Source organism: Melanerpes formicivorus, unplaced genomic scaffold (assembly GCF_026170545.1).
Source record: "Melanerpes formicivorus ecotype bairdi unplaced genomic scaffold, bMelFor1.0.p_v2 SCAF_10, whole genome shotgun sequence".
Classification (NCBI taxonomy): domain Eukaryota; kingdom Metazoa; phylum Chordata; class Aves; order Piciformes; family Picidae; genus Melanerpes; species Melanerpes formicivorus.
In genome coordinates, this window is record NW_027142362.1 from 4768207 (window position 1) to 4789890 (window position 21684).

Here is a 21684-nt window from a genome sequence, read left to right on the forward strand (position 1 = left end):
AAGTGACTCCTGCTGCAGACAGTCCATCTGCCTCCCTTCACTTCTGCAGAGAAGGCATCAATGCCATCCATGGAGCTGGGGGGCAGCCTATGCCTCTGAGTTCACAGCTCACTGATGCTCTGCCCTCTAGGTGCACAGGCAGCTTGATCCCTTCAGGGGTCAGACACTCGGAGGCCTCTCTGGCTGGGGATGCAAGCAGAAAGTGCAGAGTTTTTGCTCTCACTGTTGAAATGTACCTTGCAAATGAGATATATGGGCTGGGAGTGAGTAGTAGATATATAGAATGAAATGTAAAAGTAAGGGGTGAGAATATTGCTGGTTTGCAGCTGAAGTCTTATTAAAGTTCTGTCTGTCTTATTTGGGCAAATTCTTCCTAAAGTATCATGTGTCACCAAAATCCCATTAAACTGTCACATAAATTATCAGAGTTTCTTTTTTCCATCACTGTGGATTACCCAGGGAGATATTTTTATGACAATTGAAGCTTTTTCAGACTGCTCCTCCTGCCTGATTTCATTTCAGATGAAATCCTTCTCTCGGAAAACAGCCCATGGATTTCATGGCTCTATGGATCTCTGCACTCTGCCTGTGCAGCAGTTATCCTGTAGGTCTCTGATGCATTTATCTCCTGCCTGCACCTTCTTTTGGGCATATGGAACAGTTTAGGGCAATGCTGCCACGTCTCCAGTCGAACTGAAGGGGAAAACTGTCCAGTCTGTTTTGATGGAACCCTGCTCCAGTGCCTTCTGAGCAGTCACTGCCTGGTTCTTCTCTCAGTCTGGTTTTGTCCTCACACACACAAAACCAAAACAGGAGGTGAAAGTCACACATACTTGAAAACCTTTCTTTTTTCTACCTGCCAGGTCTCGGAGGTCTTGCATCTCTGTAAGAAAATCTGTGTTTCCCCATGCTGGCTGGAAAACATATGGGTTGATGGTCAGGCTATGGCAGTACAAAACACTTGAGTATCTGAAATTGCCTGCTGCTGTGGAACACATTGAGGCTGTAATGTGTGTGTTATAGAAGCAGGGGATAACAGATCCTTGCCTGCCTTTGACAGATAATCTGGAGCTCCCCACATCAGATAGCTGGCTAACCTGTCGGGAGGACTCTTGGGGATGATTGCAGAGTTTTTCTTGTCCCTTTCAAAGACTACAGACACAGAAGTTGGGAACCAGTAGACCTAAGGATAACAGAGAGGCTTTGGAAGATCACTACTAATGAGAGGAAACCCAGTAATGATATTACTACAATCTTGAAGTGCTGAGATTGTCACTAGCAGAGCAGGCAAGACAGTATTTCCCATAAGTACTACCAATGTGTATGTGGGGAAGAAGCCCAAATGAAGGCAAAATATCAAGATGATTAAATATTTCTGAATAGTTGCTAATTAGTGGCCCCCATCTTGATTTTTCCTCCTGTGGAATCTGGCTGAAGGGAGCAGGGAGACCTGCTGAGAGCTGGCAGCCCTCATGAGAGCCAATGACGAGACCTGGGCTGGACTAGAAGCCGTGGTGGTAAACCTCAGCATTGTGTAGCTGGCACCAGCCCTTAGCCATCACATTGAGTGGCTCCAGCACAATTTGCCACAGAGCCCTCCAGCATGGTGCACAGGGAAATAGGAACCTCTGGGGAGCAGTTCATGGGCTGTCAGGAGTGGTGGTGGCCACTCAGCAGAAATCCCTTGCCTCTCTGAGCTCTGCACCTGCCACAACTACCACATCTGCCTTGCCAGAACTCTTGTGGGAACATGCTGCCACCACAGTGCCAGGCTACAGGGTGGGCTCAGCTCTTGGCACAGCACTGGCCAGCGGCAGGAAGCACTGCTGTGGGGAAGTGAGTTCAGCTGGAGGCACTCCTCTGCTTACTGACACAGCTCCATGAGGGAGCTTGGTTGTCATCACTCTAATAAGGCAGCTGCACTAGAGGGGTTTCAGTTTTGAAGCTCACTCTTACTCTTGCAGCTCAGAGGGTGTGCAGAGTGAGGCAGGATGTGCAAGTGGATGTGGAGTTGGCATATCCAAAACTGGATCATAATACAGTGGTTGGAAATCCCAGCTAGCCTGGTTCAGATCCACACACTTAGGATGGGGATGTTAGGAAGTGAAACAATTGACCAAGGGTGGCTGCAGGTTTTCCAGGAGTACCAATTCTGAAAACAAGATTTGGGTGCTCCTCCATCTTTCTCAAGAGGTACACTTTGGTTGGAACAGGAATTAGTTCAGATGGGTTTCTTTTTGGCTTCAGTTGTACAGAAGGTCACAGTAATATGAGGGCAATGAAGCTGACCAGAGGTCTTGCACACAGCCCTGTGAGGAGAGGCTGAGGGAGCTGGGGTTGCTGGGGTTGGAGAAGAGGAGGCTCAGGGGAGACCTTATTGCTGTCTACAGCTCCCTGAAGGGAGGTTGGAGCCAGGTGGGGATTGGTCTCTTCTCCCAGGCAACCACCAACAGAACAAGAGGACACAGTCTCAAGCTTCAGCAGGGGAAGTTTAGGCTGGAGGCGAGGAGAAAGTTCTTCCCAGAAAGAGAGATTGGCCATTGGAATGTGCTGCCCAGGGAGGTGGTGGAGTCACCATCCCTGGAAGTGTTCAAAAAAGGATTGCATGTGGCACTTGGAGCCATGGTTTAGTTAGTCATGAGATGGTGGGTGACGGGTTGGACTTGATCATCTCTGAGGTCATGATTCTAAATCATGACAGTGGTTCCTGCTACCTAGAGAGCTTGAGGTTTTGCAGTGTGTCCCCCAAACAGACTCAACAACTCACCTCACCGATTTCCTGGAGTTCAGCAGGGAGAGTAGGCTGTCAGGGCTTACCAAAGCTGGGTAGTCCATGCCCATATTCAGCTCTGTGATCATCTCTGATTCAGAGGTGAATGAATTCATAAAACACACGCACAAAAGGAGGTTGCCAGGCAACTTGGAGCCTGAAACTCCCCCACCAAGCTATGCAAGTAGGGAACAGGCAGCGGATGTGATTTGCAATGTTTACTTCTTTGCCATAGGTAAGAGTAATAACACATCTAATATAGACCTACTTAAGAAATGAATAGCTCGTTGATAATCCTGGAAAACAACAGCTGGTCCTGCCAAACAGGGTCCTTTCCCTCTGTCTTAAGATGTGTCTGATTTTTTGGAGCATTTAGCCAATAGCAGTGTCAGCAAGCAGACAGCATGTCGTGGGGAGAGGAGATAGGGAGGAAAGAAACATTCTGTCTTGAGGCATCTGGAAGACTGACTACTACTGGAAAAGTTTTAGGAGGGGTGTAAAGTATCTGACACAGATTCTGCCTCAGATCAGTTTCATCTTTTCTCTCATCTCAGTGTTTGATGCTTCTTACCAATATGCTTTAATATATTCGTTGTACACCACACCATATCCTGTCTTGTCTCCAGCTTTGGGTATCTATGCAGCCTTGGGCTTATCAGATGTATCCAGGACAGGCTGCAGCTGTGACATGCGTGGAAGTGCTGTGTCATGGTGCTCCTGCTTACCCAGCATTTGACTCAGGATAACCCACAGAGGCCACAGCTAATTAAGTTGGGAGAGTTTAGGTTTCTTGGGTTCTGTCTACTGTGCCCTGGGGTAAACCTGGCCCTTTGATTTGTGCAGTGCTGGTGGTAAAGCCATGCTGTATTTAGACACAGGGGAAAAAAAAGATATAATTCTTAATAGCCCTAGGCTTGGGGTAAAGACAAGAGAGGTATGCAAAAGCACAGGCAGAAAAATTACAGCAAAGCCCTGGATCTAGGTTGAATTTCTCACATGCTGTGTAAATAATTCCCACTGCTTCCTTGTACAATCCTAGCCCTGTGTTTCAGTGCCCTGTCCCTTTACAAATGGCATGACTCCAAACTCAGCATGAAATAATTTACAGCATCAGTCCAGGGCAGGGCATCTGGAACTGCAAATGCAGTTCTTTCTGTGCTCCTCTTGATGAGGGACACTGCTGTGTTAATGGGGTTCTGTTCCTTTCTTTCAGGCTGCTCTTTCCCCAACTGATGCCACAATTAGTGACATCAAAGTCACCTCCGGGTGAACTCAGCTGAAGATATGATTGGGGGAGGATCCTTATAAGAGGCAGGAGATTTAGCAGCAAGTTAGCAGTGCTGGAAGAACAAAGCTCTTATTTTAATGAATATATGCACACTCAAAATGAGTGAAGAAAAGGGGAGATGGGAAGTAAGTCATACGTTAGTAGAGTTACTACTCAAAGGGGGTTTACTCCAAATTTTGCAGGAGGAATCAGTGATACTTTCCCAGGTGGCCAAGAAGGCCAATGGCATCCTGGCCTGCCTCAGGAATAGAGTGGCCAGCAGGAGCAGGGAGGTCATTCTGCCCTGTGCTCAGCACTGGTTAGCCCACACCTTGAGTCCTGTGTCCAGTTCTGAGCCCCTCGGTTTAGGAAAGATGTTGAGATGCTGGAAGGTGTCCAGAGAAGGGCAACAAAGCTGGGGAGGGGTTTGGAACACAGCCTTGTGAGGAGAGGCTGAGGGAGCTGGGGTTGCTTAGCCTGGAGAAGAGGAGGCTCAGAGGAGACCTTCTTGCTCTCTACAACTCCCTGAAGGGAGGTTGTAGCCAGGAGGGGGCTGGTCTCTTCTCCCAGGCAACCACCAACAGAACAAGAGGACACAGGTTTAGGCTGGATGTTAGGAAGAAGTTCTTCCCAGAAAGAGAGATTGGCCATTGGAATGTGCTGCCCAGGGAGGTGGTGGAGTCACCATCTCTAGAAGTGTTCAAAAAGAGCCTGGATGAGGCACTTGGTGCCATGGCTTAGTTGATTAGATGGTGTTGGGTTGGACTGGATGATCTCAAAGGTCTTTTCCAATCTGGTTAATTCTATTCTATTCTATTCTCTCACCTAAGGTATTGATGGTGCCATGCTGTATCCTGGGCATATCAAGATTGAGCACAGAGTAATGAGATGTGATCTGTTGGGTTAAGGCTTCATACAGTATGAAAGGGTTCCACTGCTTTGGTTTTTTGTTATTTGCATTCCCAGAGAAGCTTGTGTGCCACATGGGCTTTGCAAAGATTAATGGCTAACCTGAGCTTTTTGGCAGCTTCCCCAGAACTTGAGGAGGATGTGCTGAAGTGTTGGCCTGAGGATTTGGAAGATAAGCTCAGCTCTGGACCTGGAAGGATGTATACGATGAGGTCCTGAAGATAGGTTTAGTGGAGCAGAGGCAGTAGTACAAGGGGCTCATAAATAGCACAGAGAGAAGAGTAGGAAGGCATCAGTGTAAATCAGTAAACTGTGCTGGGTAGTCCTGGGGTGATCTGGTCAGGACTGCAGCCATGGGGTTGTTAGAAGTCAGGAATGAAGTCAAGCAGCTGAGCTGAGTGCAGAAATCTTGACTGGTGCCTGCCAGCTGGGGTGCTGAGTATGGCTGTCAGTGCTGCTGTCCCCTGCTTCCATGAGCTTTAATGTCTGTCATGTTATCACAACATCAAGGCATGGGAGTAACTGCATATGCTGTAAGACACAGGACTGAGTGCCTCCTGCTAGCCACAGAGTTCACTCTTTGTTTCCCAGATGTTTCAAGGGTAGAAAGTTTTATGGCCATGTCCTCAGCTCCTTGTTCTATTTGCTGCTTCAGGAGTCTTCATACTGGGTGCAGTCTGGGGGGGCACTGTTTGGATATGGGATGTGGATATGGGTTTTGGCTGTGGTGGCCTCCATGAAGAGAGCAGGCAGCCAGCAAGCTCTGTGGTTTCTGTGCTGGCACATACCTTTGTTACGAGTCTCTTGTGGATAGGATGTCAGAGCTGGGGATGTGCTTGTCAGGAAGGGAGCTTTGAAAGGAAACTTTAACTGGAATAGAGAGATTTCCTTGGCTGGACCTCCAGCGTGTGGGGCCCTCCATTGCTGCCCACAGGGAAACCACGTGGATGATTTCTGTCTGGTCTCTTCCCCCACTTCCCACTCCTGCTATTTCCTGGGGTTTGAGATCTGGAAACTCCAGAAGCTTTTCTGACATTGAATCTCAGTAAGGCAAGCTCGACTTTGATCATCCTTGAGAGGAAGAACAGAAGTCAGGTCTCTGCTGGTCCCATGCTATTTGTAATTAGCAGAATCATAGCAGAATTTCCTTTGCTTCTGAGATGAGAAAATCCTTGCTCGGTTTCTCTGTTTTCTTGCTTCAGCTGAGGAAATAAGCTCCCAATTCAGATGCTGTGCTCACTCTCTCAATATACAGAGGAGATAAGAGTTGTTAAAGCTGTATTCATCAATCGCAAAAGAGAGCACGTTTTGTTTTGCTTCGTGCTATTTACAGCTGTTGTCCATTAGGAGTCCTCAAGAGCCTCATTCTCGGCTGCAACAGCACAGCCCTGTAAGTTCAGCTCAGCAACGAGCCTGCGAAACGGCACTAAATCATGGTGATGGGAGAGAGGAGAAAATGGTTGGAAATGGCAAAATGCAGCTGATGTCTTTGTGAAAGCTAGTTTTGGCTTGTGGCTATTTGAAAGCATTGCTTAGGTAGGCTTATAATGCACAGCTAGCTGGAGCAGAATAGAAATGGTGTGCTCTGAGCTTTTTGTGTTTGGCTGGGAGTTCTGCAGGAGCCAAAGGCATCTTCTGCAGACCATAAGTGCCTTATGCACTTGTGTTTATGCATTGATCAAAATATACTAACCTCACAGTAAGGGAAGGTGCAAGAATGGTGAAGGACAAATATATGGCTGTTAAGAAAAATAAGGGTTCCAGTGGCTTTACTGGACCTGATGATGATTGCTCTGTATGAGCTCTTTGAGCTGAGAGTGCAGTTCACTCTCCTAGTGCCCACCAGCTGCTCAAGAGAAGTGTGGAGAATAGGAGGGGGTGTTTGTGTCCAGGTCTGAGTGCATCCCTGGAAGGTGTAAATAAATTGCACTGTAATGTACCTAGTGAGCAGAAAAATGAGGGATTAGTCTTTACCTGAGCGTTTTTCAACACAGTGTTCTGCCTCCCCGAGTCATGTTAATTGATTAATGAATTGCAAAACATTAGGGAGCTGAGTGAAGGTATAGAACTTGTTCATTCAGCATTTGTTTACCAAGGCACTCATCTGATGCTTTTGGTTGTGTTTTCTGTCCTGTTGCCACTCCCGAGCCTGTCAGCTGGGGTCTCTCACTTCACACAAGGGAGCAGAGCCTGAGCTCTGACGTTTCAGGACAAACCTATCCTGGCATCGCCCTGATGGGCTGACAGATAATGGTTTCCACTAAAGTAAATCTGTCAGGTTGACTTGTGACAATGGCCTGAGATTGTGACTGCTCACAAAAGGATCATTTTAAGACAGATAATTGCTTTGTCCTTTCCCTTTATGTTCCGTGCCTGGCAGGTGTCTCCCTCTGCCTTCTCCCATTTCCTGGGCCCATCCGTGGAGTACGCTCAGCACAGATGGGATTCTCAAAGAATCTGCTGTCAGGTTTGGTCATTTCCAAGCATATGTACACTGAGAGCTTCTGGAGACTTAGCTAGACCAACTGCTGGTGCTTTTTCACAGGAATAGCAAATAACATACCTAAAGACAAGGAAACTTCTCCTCTTTACATTGCAAGTCTGCTTTGAACCAATGTCAGTAGAGCTCATCAATGAAGTGCTTGGCAAGGCTTTGATTTCACTGAGTTTTGGGGTTTTTTTAAATGATATAATTAGCTTTTTCTTTTAAGAAGCAATCCCCTGAACTCTCTCCCCTACCCCAAATTCCCACTTCACCTCTCACATGTCAATAGTATTGCTTGAAACTGCTGAACTCTTCTAGTTACAACTCCTGAAAATCAGTTTCACAAACCTGAGTGTGGCTCTGTGTTATGCAAAGAAGAAAACTCCTCCAAAAGCAACAGTCCCTCTTAGCTATTTCATAGAATCAATAAAGTTGAAAAAGACCTCAAAGATCATCAAGTCCAACCTATCACCCAAGACCTCATGACTACTAAACCATGGCACCAAGTGCCACATCCAGTCCCCGCTTGAACACCTCCAGGGATGGTGACTCCACCACCTCCCTGGGCAGCACATTCCAAAGGCTAACAACTCTCTCTGGGAAGAACTTTCTCCTCACCTCGAGCCTAAACCTCCCCTGGCACAGCTTGAGACTGTGTCCTCTTGTTCTGGTGCTGGTTGCCTGGGAGAAGAGACCAACCCCACCTGGCTACAACCTCCCTACAGGTAGATGTAGAGAGCAATAAGGTCTTCTTGCTTTGTTTCACAGCCAACCGTCCCTATGTGTTCCTGATGGCTCGTGTTCACCCTGGGGAGAGCAATGCCAGCTGGGTAATGAAGGGCACCCTGGAGTTCCTGGTGAGCAGCGATCCCATTGCTGAGCTCCTGAGGAAATGTTTCATTTTCAAGATCATCCCCATGCTGAATCCTGATGGAGTCATCAATGGCAAGTGAGTTGTGACATGTACTTGTTCTGGGGCTTTGCTGGGTCTGTCTGGAGGTTTTTTAACCTGTGCACCAGGCAGGGCTTGTGTTCGGTGGTTTGGGTGAGCAGAACTCCCTTTGTCTGGTGTTTTGTTCACCCTATTTTTGATCCTGTGTGGGAAATGTGAGCCTAAGGCCCAGCACGGTGTGCTGGCTTGCATTTGTCAGAGGCATGTGATTTCTGTGCTACATGTGGCCATAAGATCTCTCAGCTGCCTGGGTGGAGTATTAGTGGTGCTAGAGAAACAGGATCTCTCTTGATAAATGGTCTTATCTATTCTGCTGCAGCAGCAGGGCCGGCTTCACCTGCGAGGCAGATATGCTTGGGAATAACTGGCTTTAATTAATGCTTTGTGTAGCCTAGTGGAGGGTAAGATGAGTAAGGATCTATTCAATTTTCATTTTTTCATGGAAATATTTCCAGATAGTAAAGCTCCCTCCTTCTCCCACCTCCTTTTCAATCTTCTCTCCCACGTTTCCTAAGAGATACTGAACCTGAGCTTGGAAAATACTGACTCTCTTTTTCTGCATTCTTTGCCTTTACATCATCCCTGCCCACCCACAGTAACTTGCCTGCCTTCTCACTGTACATGAGTGGAGAAAATGCAACTCTGCTCCTAATATGTTAACATGAAATAAATATTACTGTGCAGCCAGTGAGAGGAGTTCCTTTTGAAGGCTTGAAGAGTGCACTATAAGGCAGGCTGGTACTGTGCTGGAAAATGTCTCTGGAAATGGTGGAGTTTGCTCACTTTGTGTGTTTGTGGAGTGACTGTAGGTTCACAGGATCACAGGATGTCAAGGGTTGGAAGAGACCCAAAGAGATCATCAAGTCCAACCCCCCTGTCAGAGCAGGACCATACAATCTAGCTCAGGTCACAAAGGAATGCATCCAGACAGACCTTGAAAGTCTCCAGAGAAGGAGACTCCACAACCCCTCTGGGCAGCCTGTTCCAGTGCTCTGTGACCCTTACAGTAAAGAAGTTTCCCCTTGTGTTGAGGTGGAACCTCCTGTGCTGCAGCTTATATCTATTGCTCCTTGTCCTATCACAGGGAGCAAGTGAGCAGAGCCTGGCCCCTGCCTCCTGACCCCCAGCCCTCAGATATTTACAAACATTTATTAAATCCCCTCTACATCTTCTCTTTTTCAGACTAGATTAATAACTGGCAGTTAATGACTGTTTCTGATGCAAGACATTATGGTCATATCCCACAGGGAGCTGCTAAGTTATCTGTTCTGATCAGAAGGTCTTGCAGGTTTGGGCAATACCTGCATCCCCTGGCTTGTTGCAATGTAACATACAACAGGTCTTGAAGCTGGAAGCTGGGGTTAGACAAATACTGAAACACAGAGCAGAGTGTGGAGGAACAGTTTTCCTTAAGCTAGATTCTTTCATCTGCTTTTGTGTCAGGTTGTACAGATCGAATGCTGCAGAAGCAGAGGAACAATCCTGAGCAACAAGTGAGCTGAGCTGGGTTCTGAACTAATTCATTGCAGTTTGGGGTGAGGTGTTCAGCAGAGAGCAGCTTGGGCTTCTCTGCCAGTCTGCAGTCTGGACCTAAGAACAGTGATAGCTTTTGTGCTGCTACGCTCCTCAGGACTTAGGCACATCAGCAGTCTGGGAGGACCATTCAGGGTAGCTGGCTGCTTCCCCAGAGTATGTGAATGCTCTGGCTGAGGCTTCCCTAAATTCTTCCCTGATCTTTCCAGACAACAGAATTGAGAAGGAAAGGTTGTGGCTTTCCCCCAGTTTCTTGTTTCTTTTGTTTTGTTTTGTTTTTCTTTCTTTTTTTCCCCTTTCACTGCACTTAATTGAAGTTTCCAGCAGATGGAGGACTGGAGGGAATGTCTGACCTTTTTTCCTCCAGCTGTCAGGAGCAAGTATAGAAGAGGAGAAGCCCTCAGGAGGGAGGACACGGCTCTTGGTGGCACCTGCATGAAGTGCACTGCCTGAGCTCATGTCACATGGGAAGGTGTTTTGCCTGGCGCAGATGAGCTTAAAATGCACCTAAATCCAGTGGGAGTGAAAGTTTAGTGTGCCTGGCAGATGGGACAGGAGCACGGGAGCAGGGACCTGGCCATGGTTCTGTTACGGATCATGAGGCCTGGAGCAGGGAGAGAACCATTTCTTTATGCTTAAATCTAAAGAGGTTTGTCCCATGAAGCCTCCTGTGGCCCTCCCATTCTTCATTTCTTCTCATGTGCTTTTTTAGTAGACCTGGATCCTTTCCCACTGCCAGAAATGCTTTTGTTCTGGGCTTCAGCTTTAGTGGTGGTCTGAAGACAACCACGTACATTGCAGGAGGAAAGTGTCTTTCAGGCCCTTAATGTCTATAAGTGCACATGCAGATTTATTTGGCTACTTCGTGTTCCACCTTGTCCAGGTTTAAATGCTGTAGTAAACACTGCTGACTTTCAAGTTAATGTTGGGAGGGAATCTGTTTTCTGAGGGATCTGGTCTACAGCCCAGTATCGACCACAGCACTTGTAAGAAGATACTTGCAAAGTATTTCTTACATCTGTAGAATCCATTTCACAACTCATTTCATGGAGCAATCTGTTTAGCCTGGGATTCACAATCCCTTTTGTGGAAGTCCCACCAGGCATCCCCGAGCAGACTGCTGGAGTGTCTGGTGCTCCCTCTGCCAGCATCCCAACTGTTCTGTTCTCGTTTTATACAAGTTGCTGTGCTCTCACACCTTCCCCCCACCCCGCATGAGGGCTGGACATACTGAGTGCATCAAATCCACTAACCAAGCCAGCAAGTATCTTGGCTCTGTCTTCTTGACACTGAGAACACCTACATGTGGTAACCATCGATCTTATCTCTCACTGTGAAACAAAGATTCCTTCTCTTTCAGCACCTCTGCTTTTGTCTTGCTAGCTCAGTATCTATCTTTATTTAAGAAAGAGGTGGATTCTTCTTTTGTTGCTGTTGGCAGTTCTTTGACTCTCCTTCCTCTCCCTGCTCCTCAGCCCTGTGTGCTGGTGTGTGGATAACACTTCCCTGCCTGTCAGACACAAATGCCAGTGTGTGGTTACGAAGCTTTTCTTCCAGCAGCCCAGCTGTGTCCCTTCCCCTGCTGCCTCCCTCCCTGCCTCAGGCACAGCTCAGCAGAAGATGCTCATGCCAGCAGGGTACCAAACCATCACACTTTTGGAGCCTGCACACAGCAACAAAGATGATCAGGGCCTTGGTGTTTGCTTTGGTTAATGTGATCTGAAAGTTGCATGTGGAGAGTGTTCCTCTGACACAGATAGCATCGCAGTAATGTGATTACGCTCCGGCTGCGTGTGGCTGAGCTGGGAAGCAGCTCTCCACCCTCCCTTACGCTTCTGTCACTGCTTGAGAATCTGTTCCTGTCTGTCAGGCAGCAATGGAGGGACTTGCAGCCCTGTCACTGATGCAAAACAAAGGTAGTGGTGATGCCAGCGTGCGTGTACGAGTGGGGTTGTCGTCACGTAACAATCTAGATCACTGCTTTGGTGTTTGTACTGCAGCCAGTTGGACTCTCTTCAGTCCAGAGGGACTTGGTGAATGTTTGGCTTGCTGTGTGTGGCTGAGTGTTTAGCTCCTTCCTGAACAGCTCTCAGCTGTAGGGTTTATCAAATAACATTCAGTTGATCTGATAATTGCTGTGTATTTTAAATGAAATCATAGGCACTGCTTTTCAGGAAGCTCATCTTACACTTGCTCTAGATGCTGGCTTTTGACCACCACTGGTGACAGGATGTCAGACCTGTGGTCTGACCTGATAGGGTTATTTGCATATTTTAATTTCCTTGTTTTCCTATGTAAATGACAAGGGGGGAAAAATGGTATTAATCTCCAAGACTTGTAGTGTAAGTCAGTTTGAAGTGACAGCCATAAAATTATTAGGAGGTGCCCTTGCAGCCTGACTTTATTCTGCACAAGTTGTTCTGTGAGAATCCAAAGCAGTAACTGTTGCTTGGTCTTATGGCTCTCTACCTGCACCTACACTTCTAGCCTCTGAATCACAGTAAAATAGGAAATACTTAGAGGGAGAGGAGACCTCATTGCTCTCTACAACTCCCTGAAGGGAGGTTGCAGCCAGGTGGGGGTTGGTCTCTTCTTTCTAGTATTAGGTGATAGAGCAAGAGGAAACAGCCTGAAATTGTGCCAGGGAGTTCACATTTGGATATCAAGAACAAATTCTTTACTGTAAGAGTGATCAGGCACTGGAACAGGCTGCCCAGGGAGATGGTAGAGTCACTGTCTCTGGAGATGTTTGGGAAATGTGTGGACATGGCACTTTGGGATGTGATTTAATGGCCATAGTGGTCTTAGGTTGATGGTTGGACTCAGTCCTAGATGCCAGTGACATCCTGGCTTGTATCAGAAACACTGTGGCCAGCAGGAACATGGAGGTGATCATTCGTCTGTATCCAGTACTGCTGAGGCCATACCTTGAGTGTTGTGTTCAGATCTGGGCCCCTCACTACAGGAAGGACATTGAGGTGATGGAGTGTGTCCAGAGAAGGGCCTGAAGCACCTGGGCTATGAGGAGGGGCTGAGGGAGCTGGGGGTGTTCAGCCTGGAGAAGAGGAAGCTGAGGGGAGACCTCATTGCTCTATACAACTACCTGAAAGTGGGTTGGAGTGAGGAGGGGGCAGCCTCTTCTGCTTGGTGTCAAGCAACAGGACAAGAAGAAGTGGCTTCAAGCTGTGCCAGGGGAGGTTCAGGCTGGATGTTAGGAAATGTTTCTTCACTGAAAAGGTTCTCAAACCCTGGAATGGTCTGCCCAGGGCAGTGCTGGAGTCACCATCCCTGGGGGTGTTCAAGCAGCTGTGGACCTGGTGCTTAGGTACACAGTTTAGTGGTGACCGTGCAGTGCTGGGGTGAGGGTTGGACTGGATGAGCTCTGAAGTCTCTTCCAATCAGATAGATACTGTGGAACTTGTAAAAAACCTAAGTACAGCAGCACAGCAAGGGGTTTTTACGAAGCAGCAGGGCACTTTGCTGTCTGCACTGTTCCACACACACTCAGCAGCAGCAGCTGGAGCACTGCTCTGTGTGTGCTCACACATGCCTGTGCAGCTGCATGGGAACTTGAGATGTGCTCATAGACTGTCTTCAGGTGTACCTGCTGTGTACCCTCCTGTCAGCAGCCTGCTCAAGCAGCTGTTCCCCAGCATCTGCTCAGACCTGTGAACCATCCCCACATACACACCTGGCACTTCTGCTCACAGTTACAGCATGGTAGGCAGCACTTTGTGGTCTTGGCTGGACTCCTCCAGACGCTGCAGTTCTGGATAAATATTGCTATTTATTACACCTAAATGTAGGGTTATTAATTCTATCAGTACAACCTAATTTACACCACCATAAACAGCAGTAATAAATGATGCCAAATGCTAACACTTGATATTTGCCAACTGTGCCTGTTTGATGAGGGTTCCCCCCTCCCCAGTTCCCAGAAGTGTTAGATTAAAAATGATTGGCCTTGCAAGACCATTGATCAAGCAAGAAGTGGAAGTTCCTGGGGAAGTGATTTTTTTTGTTTTAAAAAACACTTCATGTGCAGACTGCTCCTGGGATGGCTTTGTAATTTGTGCTCAGAAATTCTTTTCCCACTGACAAATTCCCTGCATGGCCAATACTGCAGCTCACAGAGTTCATATCTCACTCCTGCATTGCCACCTTCTTTCTTTCCCTTCACTTCCACTTAATTTTTCTCTCACTCTCCTCTCCCTCCTTCTGAATCAAAGAAGATTTTCACTGAAAAAAAAAACTTGATGCATTTGATTGGTTCAATTCTTTTGCAAGAGATTGAAAGTCACCATCTCCGGAGACTTTCAAAACCTCCCTGGATATCATAGAATCACCAGGTTGGAAGAGACCTCCAAGATCACCCAGTCCAACCTATCACCCAGCCCTGTCTATGGCACTAGACCATGGCACTAAGTGCCTCACGTAGTCTTTTCCTGAAGATCTCCAGGGATGGCAACTCCTCCACCTCCCTGGGCAGCACATTCCCATGGCCAATCTCTCTCTCTGGGAGGAACTTCTTCCTAATATCCAGCCTGAACCTCCCCTGGCACAACTTGAGACTGTGTCACAACTTGAGACTGTCCCCCCTCATTCTGTTTCTGGTTGCTGTTCTGTTGTGGCCTGCCCTAGGTGAATCCTGCTTTGGCAGGGGGTTAGACTCCATCTCTGGAGGTCCCTTCCAACCCCAAACATTCTGTGATTCTATGAGATGGGGAGCTGGTGAGTCTCTTCTTGGTAAAGGAAGATGAGTTGTTTTTGGAAGCTGCATGAGTTCTTCGAAGCCATGGAGTAACCATAGTAGCAGTTATGAAGGGGAAATCCTGATTTGCATTTTGGATTGTAGCCATGGACTCTTCTTTCTCTGTTCCCTCCTGCTCCTGCCCTCCCACAGCATGGGCTGAGTAAGCTTTGCTGCTGCTCAAAAGTAAGGCAGGTGAGGTGATGGGTTTCTTGCCTCTCCATTGATATTCACTCCCACTTAATTTAGCCTGTTTACTTTATTCTGTTTTATTTCTGGTTCTTTCTCCACCACCTCCTCAGTCCAGCAGTGAAAAGCTTTACTCTGACAGTTTCTGAAATGGAGAGACAGAAATGTCCACTACCATCCCTCCTAGAACAGGTGCCCTCTGCATGCTCTTACCATGTGCAAAGGTGAAACTGAGGGTGCTCCCACTTATTCCTGGGAACCTGGTCCTTTGTTTTATGAAGGAGGAGCAGGAGCACATTGGTCTCTTTATGCCAAACACAGTGTTTTTCTACATGTGGGGTTTTTCCCCTCTTGATATTAATGCTTACTCTTTTTCATTGAGACATTATGCTCTGCGGACAATAAGAGGCAGAACTGATCAGGGACAGGAAAAAAAGGCTAATGGCCAGTCTAAGGAATCACTTTATGATCCAGACCTGCATCTTCAAGGATTAAATATTGAGGTGATGTCACACAAATCTGTACAACTGCAGACATCCCTCTTGTCTTGTCCTCTTTCTCTCTCTTCTTTGTGGTCAGAGGCTAGAGGAGGAGTTGAATTCTGAGATTCTAGCATGCATAACTAAATTGTTGCCACACACTGCACAAACACTCCAAAGGCTCTCTCTGGAGCAGGTAATCTGTGATGTGTGTTTCCCTAAGGATAGTGCAGGGATGTGGGAAGGCTGGAAGAGGAGTTTATTTTTCTCCCCAATTAATCATAGAGTTGCTTCTGTTGGAAGAGACCTTTTAAGATCATGGTCAGATCAGGTCACCACTAAGCTGTGGCCCTCAGCACCACATCTACACATTTTTTTTTTAACTACCTCTCCACCACCTCCCTGGGCAGCCTGTTCTAGTGCTTGACAACCCTGTCAGTGAAGAAATCTTTCCTAATATTCAACCTAAACTTCCCCTGACACAATGTGAGAACACTTGGTCTTTTCCTATTGCTTGTTACTTAGCAGAACCCTGACCTGCACCTCACTCCAACCTCCTTTCAGGCAGGGGATAGGAGAGAAGGTCTGGTGAGGAACAGCTGAGGGGACTGGGCTTGTTCAGCCTGGAGAAAAGGAGACTGAGGGGAGACCTCATTGCTCTCTGCAACTCCCCCAAAAGAGGTTGGAGTTAGGTGGGGGGCAGTCTCTTCTCCCTAATAACAAGAGATAAGACAAGAAGAAATGGCCTGAAATTGTTCCAGGGGGCATTCTTCACTGAAATGGTTCTCAAAGGCTGGAACAGGCTCCTCAGTTTGGTTGAATCCCCATCCCCAGAGGTGTTTAAAAGCAGATGTGTTGCTGAGGGACATGGTTTAGTGCCATCCCTGGTAGAGTTAAAGAATAGTTGGACACAATGATCTTAGAGGGCTTTTCCAACCAAAACCATTTTATGATGCTATAAAATATGAGCTGCCATCCTCCTCACCTCTCAGCTCTGCAAGCTCTTCCCTGCTGTAGCCAGAAGCAGGGGCTGGCCCTGCACTGTGCCCTTCTCCGAGTACCTCAGTGCTGTGGAAGGTGCCTCAGTTTCAACCAAGGCCCTGTGTGTTGAAGTGACAGCCCATCCTTGGTTCTCCTGCTGTGATAAACATCCATCTGCATCTGCACCCCGGGACTCTCCCTTCTGACAGAGCTTCCAACGCAGCGTTGTTTATTCCTTCCTTTATCAGCCAGAGCTGCTGGGCCCCTTGAGTTATTAGCTTTCCTCATTCATTGTCAGTGTTTCCTCCTTGGTAAATATACCCCTGTACATCTCTGCTCCTGAGGAATATTCGTTCTCTTCTATTTACTGCTTTTTCCCAGGCCCCCACCTCCTCATCTCTCTCTCCACCCAGTGGCCCAATAACAGCCAAGGAGATAAATAAGCTCCATAACTCTTCCCAGCCATTATTCTGTTGTTGTTGTTGCCCTGCATGGTAATATATATAATAACAAGGAAACAAATCTTATTACTAAAGTAATTACAATAAATAAAAAGCCGAGAGGGGAGATGAAGGAAAGGTCTATCGGGGGAGTGATTGCAGCAGGGATTTTTTTATCAATTTAATTTACTTGAGATGTTCTCTGCCACTTTGTTGCTACCCTGCTGAGGGGGGGCTGTGACTAATTAGCAGCCAGCTGTTGTTCCAACACCCTCACCTAATTTATGGTGTGGCTGAGGCTCTAAACCAGGAGCTGGCGTGATCGCGTTGTCTGTGGAACCTCGGCATCGGCCTCGTGTCAGCGGTTGGCTTTATTGCTTGGTGCTTTTGTTTCCCAGCAGGTGATCAGCTGAAATTTTTGGTGCTTTGCTGTCATTCCTTTTATCTTCCAGCATAGCCCACATGTTTCCAGGGTTTGGGACCGGAGAGCACACTCAATCTATTGCATTGTAACTGCTTGTCTCGGTGTCCAGCTTAATAACAAACCAACTCAACTGCGAGCTTTTGACAAATTGCCCAGAGACCTGCACTGCTGTCTGTGTGCCTTGGTAGAGGACAAAAAAGAGGCAGCAGTAGAAAGCCTGCTATGGGCATGGTCCAGGCTTTTTTATTAAACACTGAAGTCTGGGACCACATCCTCCTCTTTGCAGGTTTCTGCTGGAACTACCATGTTGTCGGTGCTCTCCAGCAGAGTGGAGATTACTGTGCCTTCTGTCTTCTGAATGGCCACGAAGTCTAATTAGTTAATGGCCGTATTAGGGACTGGAAAGATCTAATGCATTGTCCCCTGTTTCATCAGTCTTCCAGCTGCAAAAGGCCTGTGCTGCCTTTGTAAGGCTCTTAAACAGTAAAGGTACCCCAAGAGTTGAATGCATCTCCCTCAGCTCTTTCAGACCAAATTTGCGCCGGTGATGCAAGGTCACCTGGGAATTTCACTGCAAAACCCACTCCATGTGGCCTCAGAGGTATCCCTCTTTTGGACTACTAAACACTTCAGCTTTTAGCCTTGAAATTATTTCATTTCAGATAGGTAGTACATTTTCCAGTGAGCATGAATATTAGATATGAACATGGTGTTCCATAGGCTGGGAAAGGAATCGTTTTGTTCTGCAGTTGTGTCTCTTCTCCTGACTGATGATGGGTGTTCATAATCAGATGTGTGCTCTCCTTTGAAGAAGTTTTTAGGTGCCAGGAGCCTGGGGTACAAAGCTAGCTTTTAGTAAAGTTAATGAGATGATTGAATTATACTATTATTCTTGTTAGCTTGATTGTGTATCATTATCCCTTTTGTTTGTTGTTATGCTTATTTGAATCCCCTTCATGCTGTATTATTCCCAGAACAATTGTGCCTGTGCTAGGCTCTGTGTAGAGACAAGCAAGGAGCAGCTGGTCCCTTGTTAGGAGCTGGTGCATTAGCGGTACAGCCTGTGCATTAGGATTGGAGAGAATCAAAAGCATTCCGGGCTGCTGGCTCTCATTCAGTCTCATCCACCTTAGTCCTGGCCACACAAGGAGAGTAGGTCCTGTAGTTACAGCTCTTAATAATTATGTCCTGGGATAGGGAAAGGATCCTGTTGCAATGACTTCCACAGTCACCTGATGAAGGTTTGTGAAGGATACCTCAGTAGCATCAATGCAGGAATCAAAGAACTGTATTAAAAATCAGGAGTGTCTTCCTTCTTGGAATGTGCAGGAGGTATCTGCAAACCTTGATCCAGCTGGCCACAGAGATAAACCTCCACTGGGAAAGGTTATCAATTACTATTGAACTTGGATTTTACTTCTCACTTGGTTGTGGTAGGCATCCAATGCTGGCACCAGCGTTGACTGTTTTGGAGATGAGCTGATGTCATGAGTAAAGAGGCTGTTTTGGTGGCCCACGCCAAGATCAAGCCTACTATCCATGTTAATGACTATTGGAAGTTACAGATTCAGAGATGGAGCTGTTATTCATGGGACTGGAAGGGAGAAGTCTACAAAATGAAATTGTAAAAACTTCACTTTTATAGATGCCATGAAGAATGTCCAATACTTTACTGCAATATCCACACTACCTGGAAAGCTGAAATTGCCTGGGAATGAAGGTTATTGTCTCTTGTAATATACCTTCCGATATTACACGGTGTAATAAATCAGGCAGTATTTCTTTTGCCCTGAAAGCTGGACATCCCTGGAGTTCCAAGTGACATTTCATGTTTTATATGACCACTCACTCCCTTTTAAGTATTAAAACACATCATGTCTTGTGAAATATGCACAGAAATCCTTTTTGAAAACCTATAAATAAAAACCTCCGGAGCTTAGTTGTGCAAGGGTAAAATGTGCGAGATCAGCTCTGTGTTTTGGCTAATGCTGGGCTTTAACATTTCTATTTATGTCTGTAGTACCTCTCACTTTTCCCTCCCCTCTCTTTGGAAGCTGTTCTCAAGTGTAGCAATCATAGAATCCTAGAATGGCTCAGGTTGGAAGGGACCTCTGAGATCATCTCCTCCAACCTCCCCACCATGGGCAGGGACACCTCTCAACTAGACTCAGCTGCTCAAGGCCTCATCCAACCAGGTCTTCAACACCCCCAGTGAGGAGGTATTCCCTGGGCAACCTATTCCAGAGTCTCACCACCCTCCTATTGAAGAACTTCTTCCTCACATTCTGTCTAAACCTCCTCTCCCTCAGCTTCAAAACGTTCCCCCTTGTCCTGTCTCTAAACACCCTTCTGAAAAGTTTCTCTGCAGCCTTCCTACAGGATCCCTTCAGGTACTGGCAAGCTGCTTTAAGGTCCCCCTGGAGTCTTCTCTTCTCCAGGCTGAACAACCCCAGCTCCCTCAGCCTGACTCATAGCAGAGGTGCTCCAGCCATTGGATCATCTTTGATGGCCTCCTCTGGACTCTCTCCAACAGCTCTGTGTCCTTCTTATGCTGGCAACACCAGAAATTGATGCAGTATTCCTATGTCTATAAGCTGGTGAAGTACTGTGATAGGAGAGGAGATATATTGCGGCCTTGTGCTGGAGGAATGGGCTGGCAATTGAAAATGGTGTTTATAGAAATGGAATGAAGAGACTTATCCCTAAAAATAAGCTTCATTTCAAGGCTTGTGTCTTCAAAATTGCTTGTGCAAAAATGTGCCTGCAGAGGACCAGCTGAAGTTGAATTGTTCACCTGTGCTCATGGCGCTCATGATTGCACATGCAATTGGGGTAATTACACGGGCAAATTTTGCTCCAGTGATTTCAGTAAATTGCCATCCCTAATTTTTAAACCCACCTAAACATCCTGCAGAAGCATCAAGAAAATGAAAACCAGAAAATTGAGTCAATGCTGGAATGACAGAGAGTGATAAATCAAGACCTCTTCTGCAACCTAAGAGGCAGCCCTGCCAGGAGGCAGGAAGGAAAAAGAGGAAAAAGTGCAGCACAGTTTTAGTGCTGCAAAGCAGCCCCGAGTCTTCAAGGGGTAGAAAAACTGAAGAGCTTTTGAAGTTGTATAGCCTAGGAGGTGGGAGGGAAAGCAAAGAGTGAAACTGAGGGGAAAGGGCTGTAGTGATGGTGCACCCTGGGTGTCTGCTCACTACAGTTAGTATTTGAACACACCCAAGGTCAGCGATAGAAGAACCCATGGGGACTCTCACGGAACTGTGAGGACATTTTACTGCCTGGGGATGGTGATGGTTCATACTGTAAAATCTACACAAATCATGCTGGGGAGAGAACTGTGCAGAGCTCAGCAATTTTTCCTTGGCCTTTTAGAACAAACTGGCTTGTTGAATGTCACAAGTGGATTGGTCCTCCTATAAAATGTTTCCATGTTCCATTGTATCCCTTAGGGCTTCTCCATGTGTGGGGAAGCAGGATACAGAAGTGGTAGTGAACAGCATAGGCTCAATCCTAATTCACCTTTTGGTTTGCTTTCAATTGTCTGTCACAAATGACAGGGACCTCAGGACTAAGATTTTTAAGAGTTGGAGAAGAGCTGCTCTATTCCACTGTGAATGCATTAGAGCATGGAAGCAGGGGCAGAGGATTTATTGCTGAATATGTAGACATAATCCAATCAGAGCAGTATCTTCGTAGAAGGCTACTTTATATGATTTGTTTTTAGGGCACTTATTTTTTTTTAATCTCTTTTTTTCCTCAGGTTGGTGAGGTGGATTTTTTGTGTTGGGTTTTTTTGAGGTGTTTTTTTTTTTTTGTGTGTGCGTGTTGTTGCTTCAGTTTATTTTTGAAGTTACAAGGTAGTATCACAGAATGTTTGGGGATTGGAAGGGAATCTCTAGAGATCACCTAGAGCAGGTCACACAGCAATGCATCCAGGTGGGTTTGGAAAGCCTCCAAAGAAAGAGATTCCACCACCTCTCTGTTGTTCCAGTGCTCTGTCACCCTCACCGTTTAAGGGAGAGGGAAGTATCAGTTCTCCCAGGGACACCTAAAGCCAAACTTTGCTTCCCAGTTCTAGCTCTGCTTCGTGGTGTCTTCTACTAGCAGCACCAGTGGTGATGCTAATGGGAACTTCTTTCTTGAGGACTGTTTCCTCTATTCATTGTCTGTTAGGTAACAGAAGATCATTAACATAAAAACAAAAGTCAAGGATTAGAAAAGTGATGATTTTTCTGTCTTCCCCCCAACATTTATGACACATAAGAGGATGTAAAGTGCAGAGCAGCTGAACACTCATAAACTATTTTAATACCACTTAGAAATAAGAAGAAGCAGGGGAAGAGGCTTATATAGCAGTGTAGTTTATTGCACTAATCAGTCACTTCTGCAGAGCACTATCATGGTTTTAAATCCTTGCTTCAGTGATGTTAAAAAAAAATTGGTGGTCTCTTATCCAAGCCTCTAGTAGATCTTGGTCTGTAGCTTACAAATCTGTC

At 46.6% G+C, this 21684-nt stretch overlaps 1 protein-coding gene across 1 annotated transcript in view; it reads left to right on the top strand.

The window, feature by feature from the left end:
* AGBL1 (AGBL carboxypeptidase 1) overlaps positions 1-21684 on the top strand; it is a 336406-nt gene that overhangs the window by 119492 nt on the left and 195230 nt on the right. The window contains exon 18 of the mRNA XM_068143395.1: positions 8200-8380. Within this exon, the coding sequence (XP_067999496.1) occupies positions 8200-8380 (181 nt within the window). The remainder of the gene's footprint in view (positions 1-8199; positions 8381-21684) is intronic.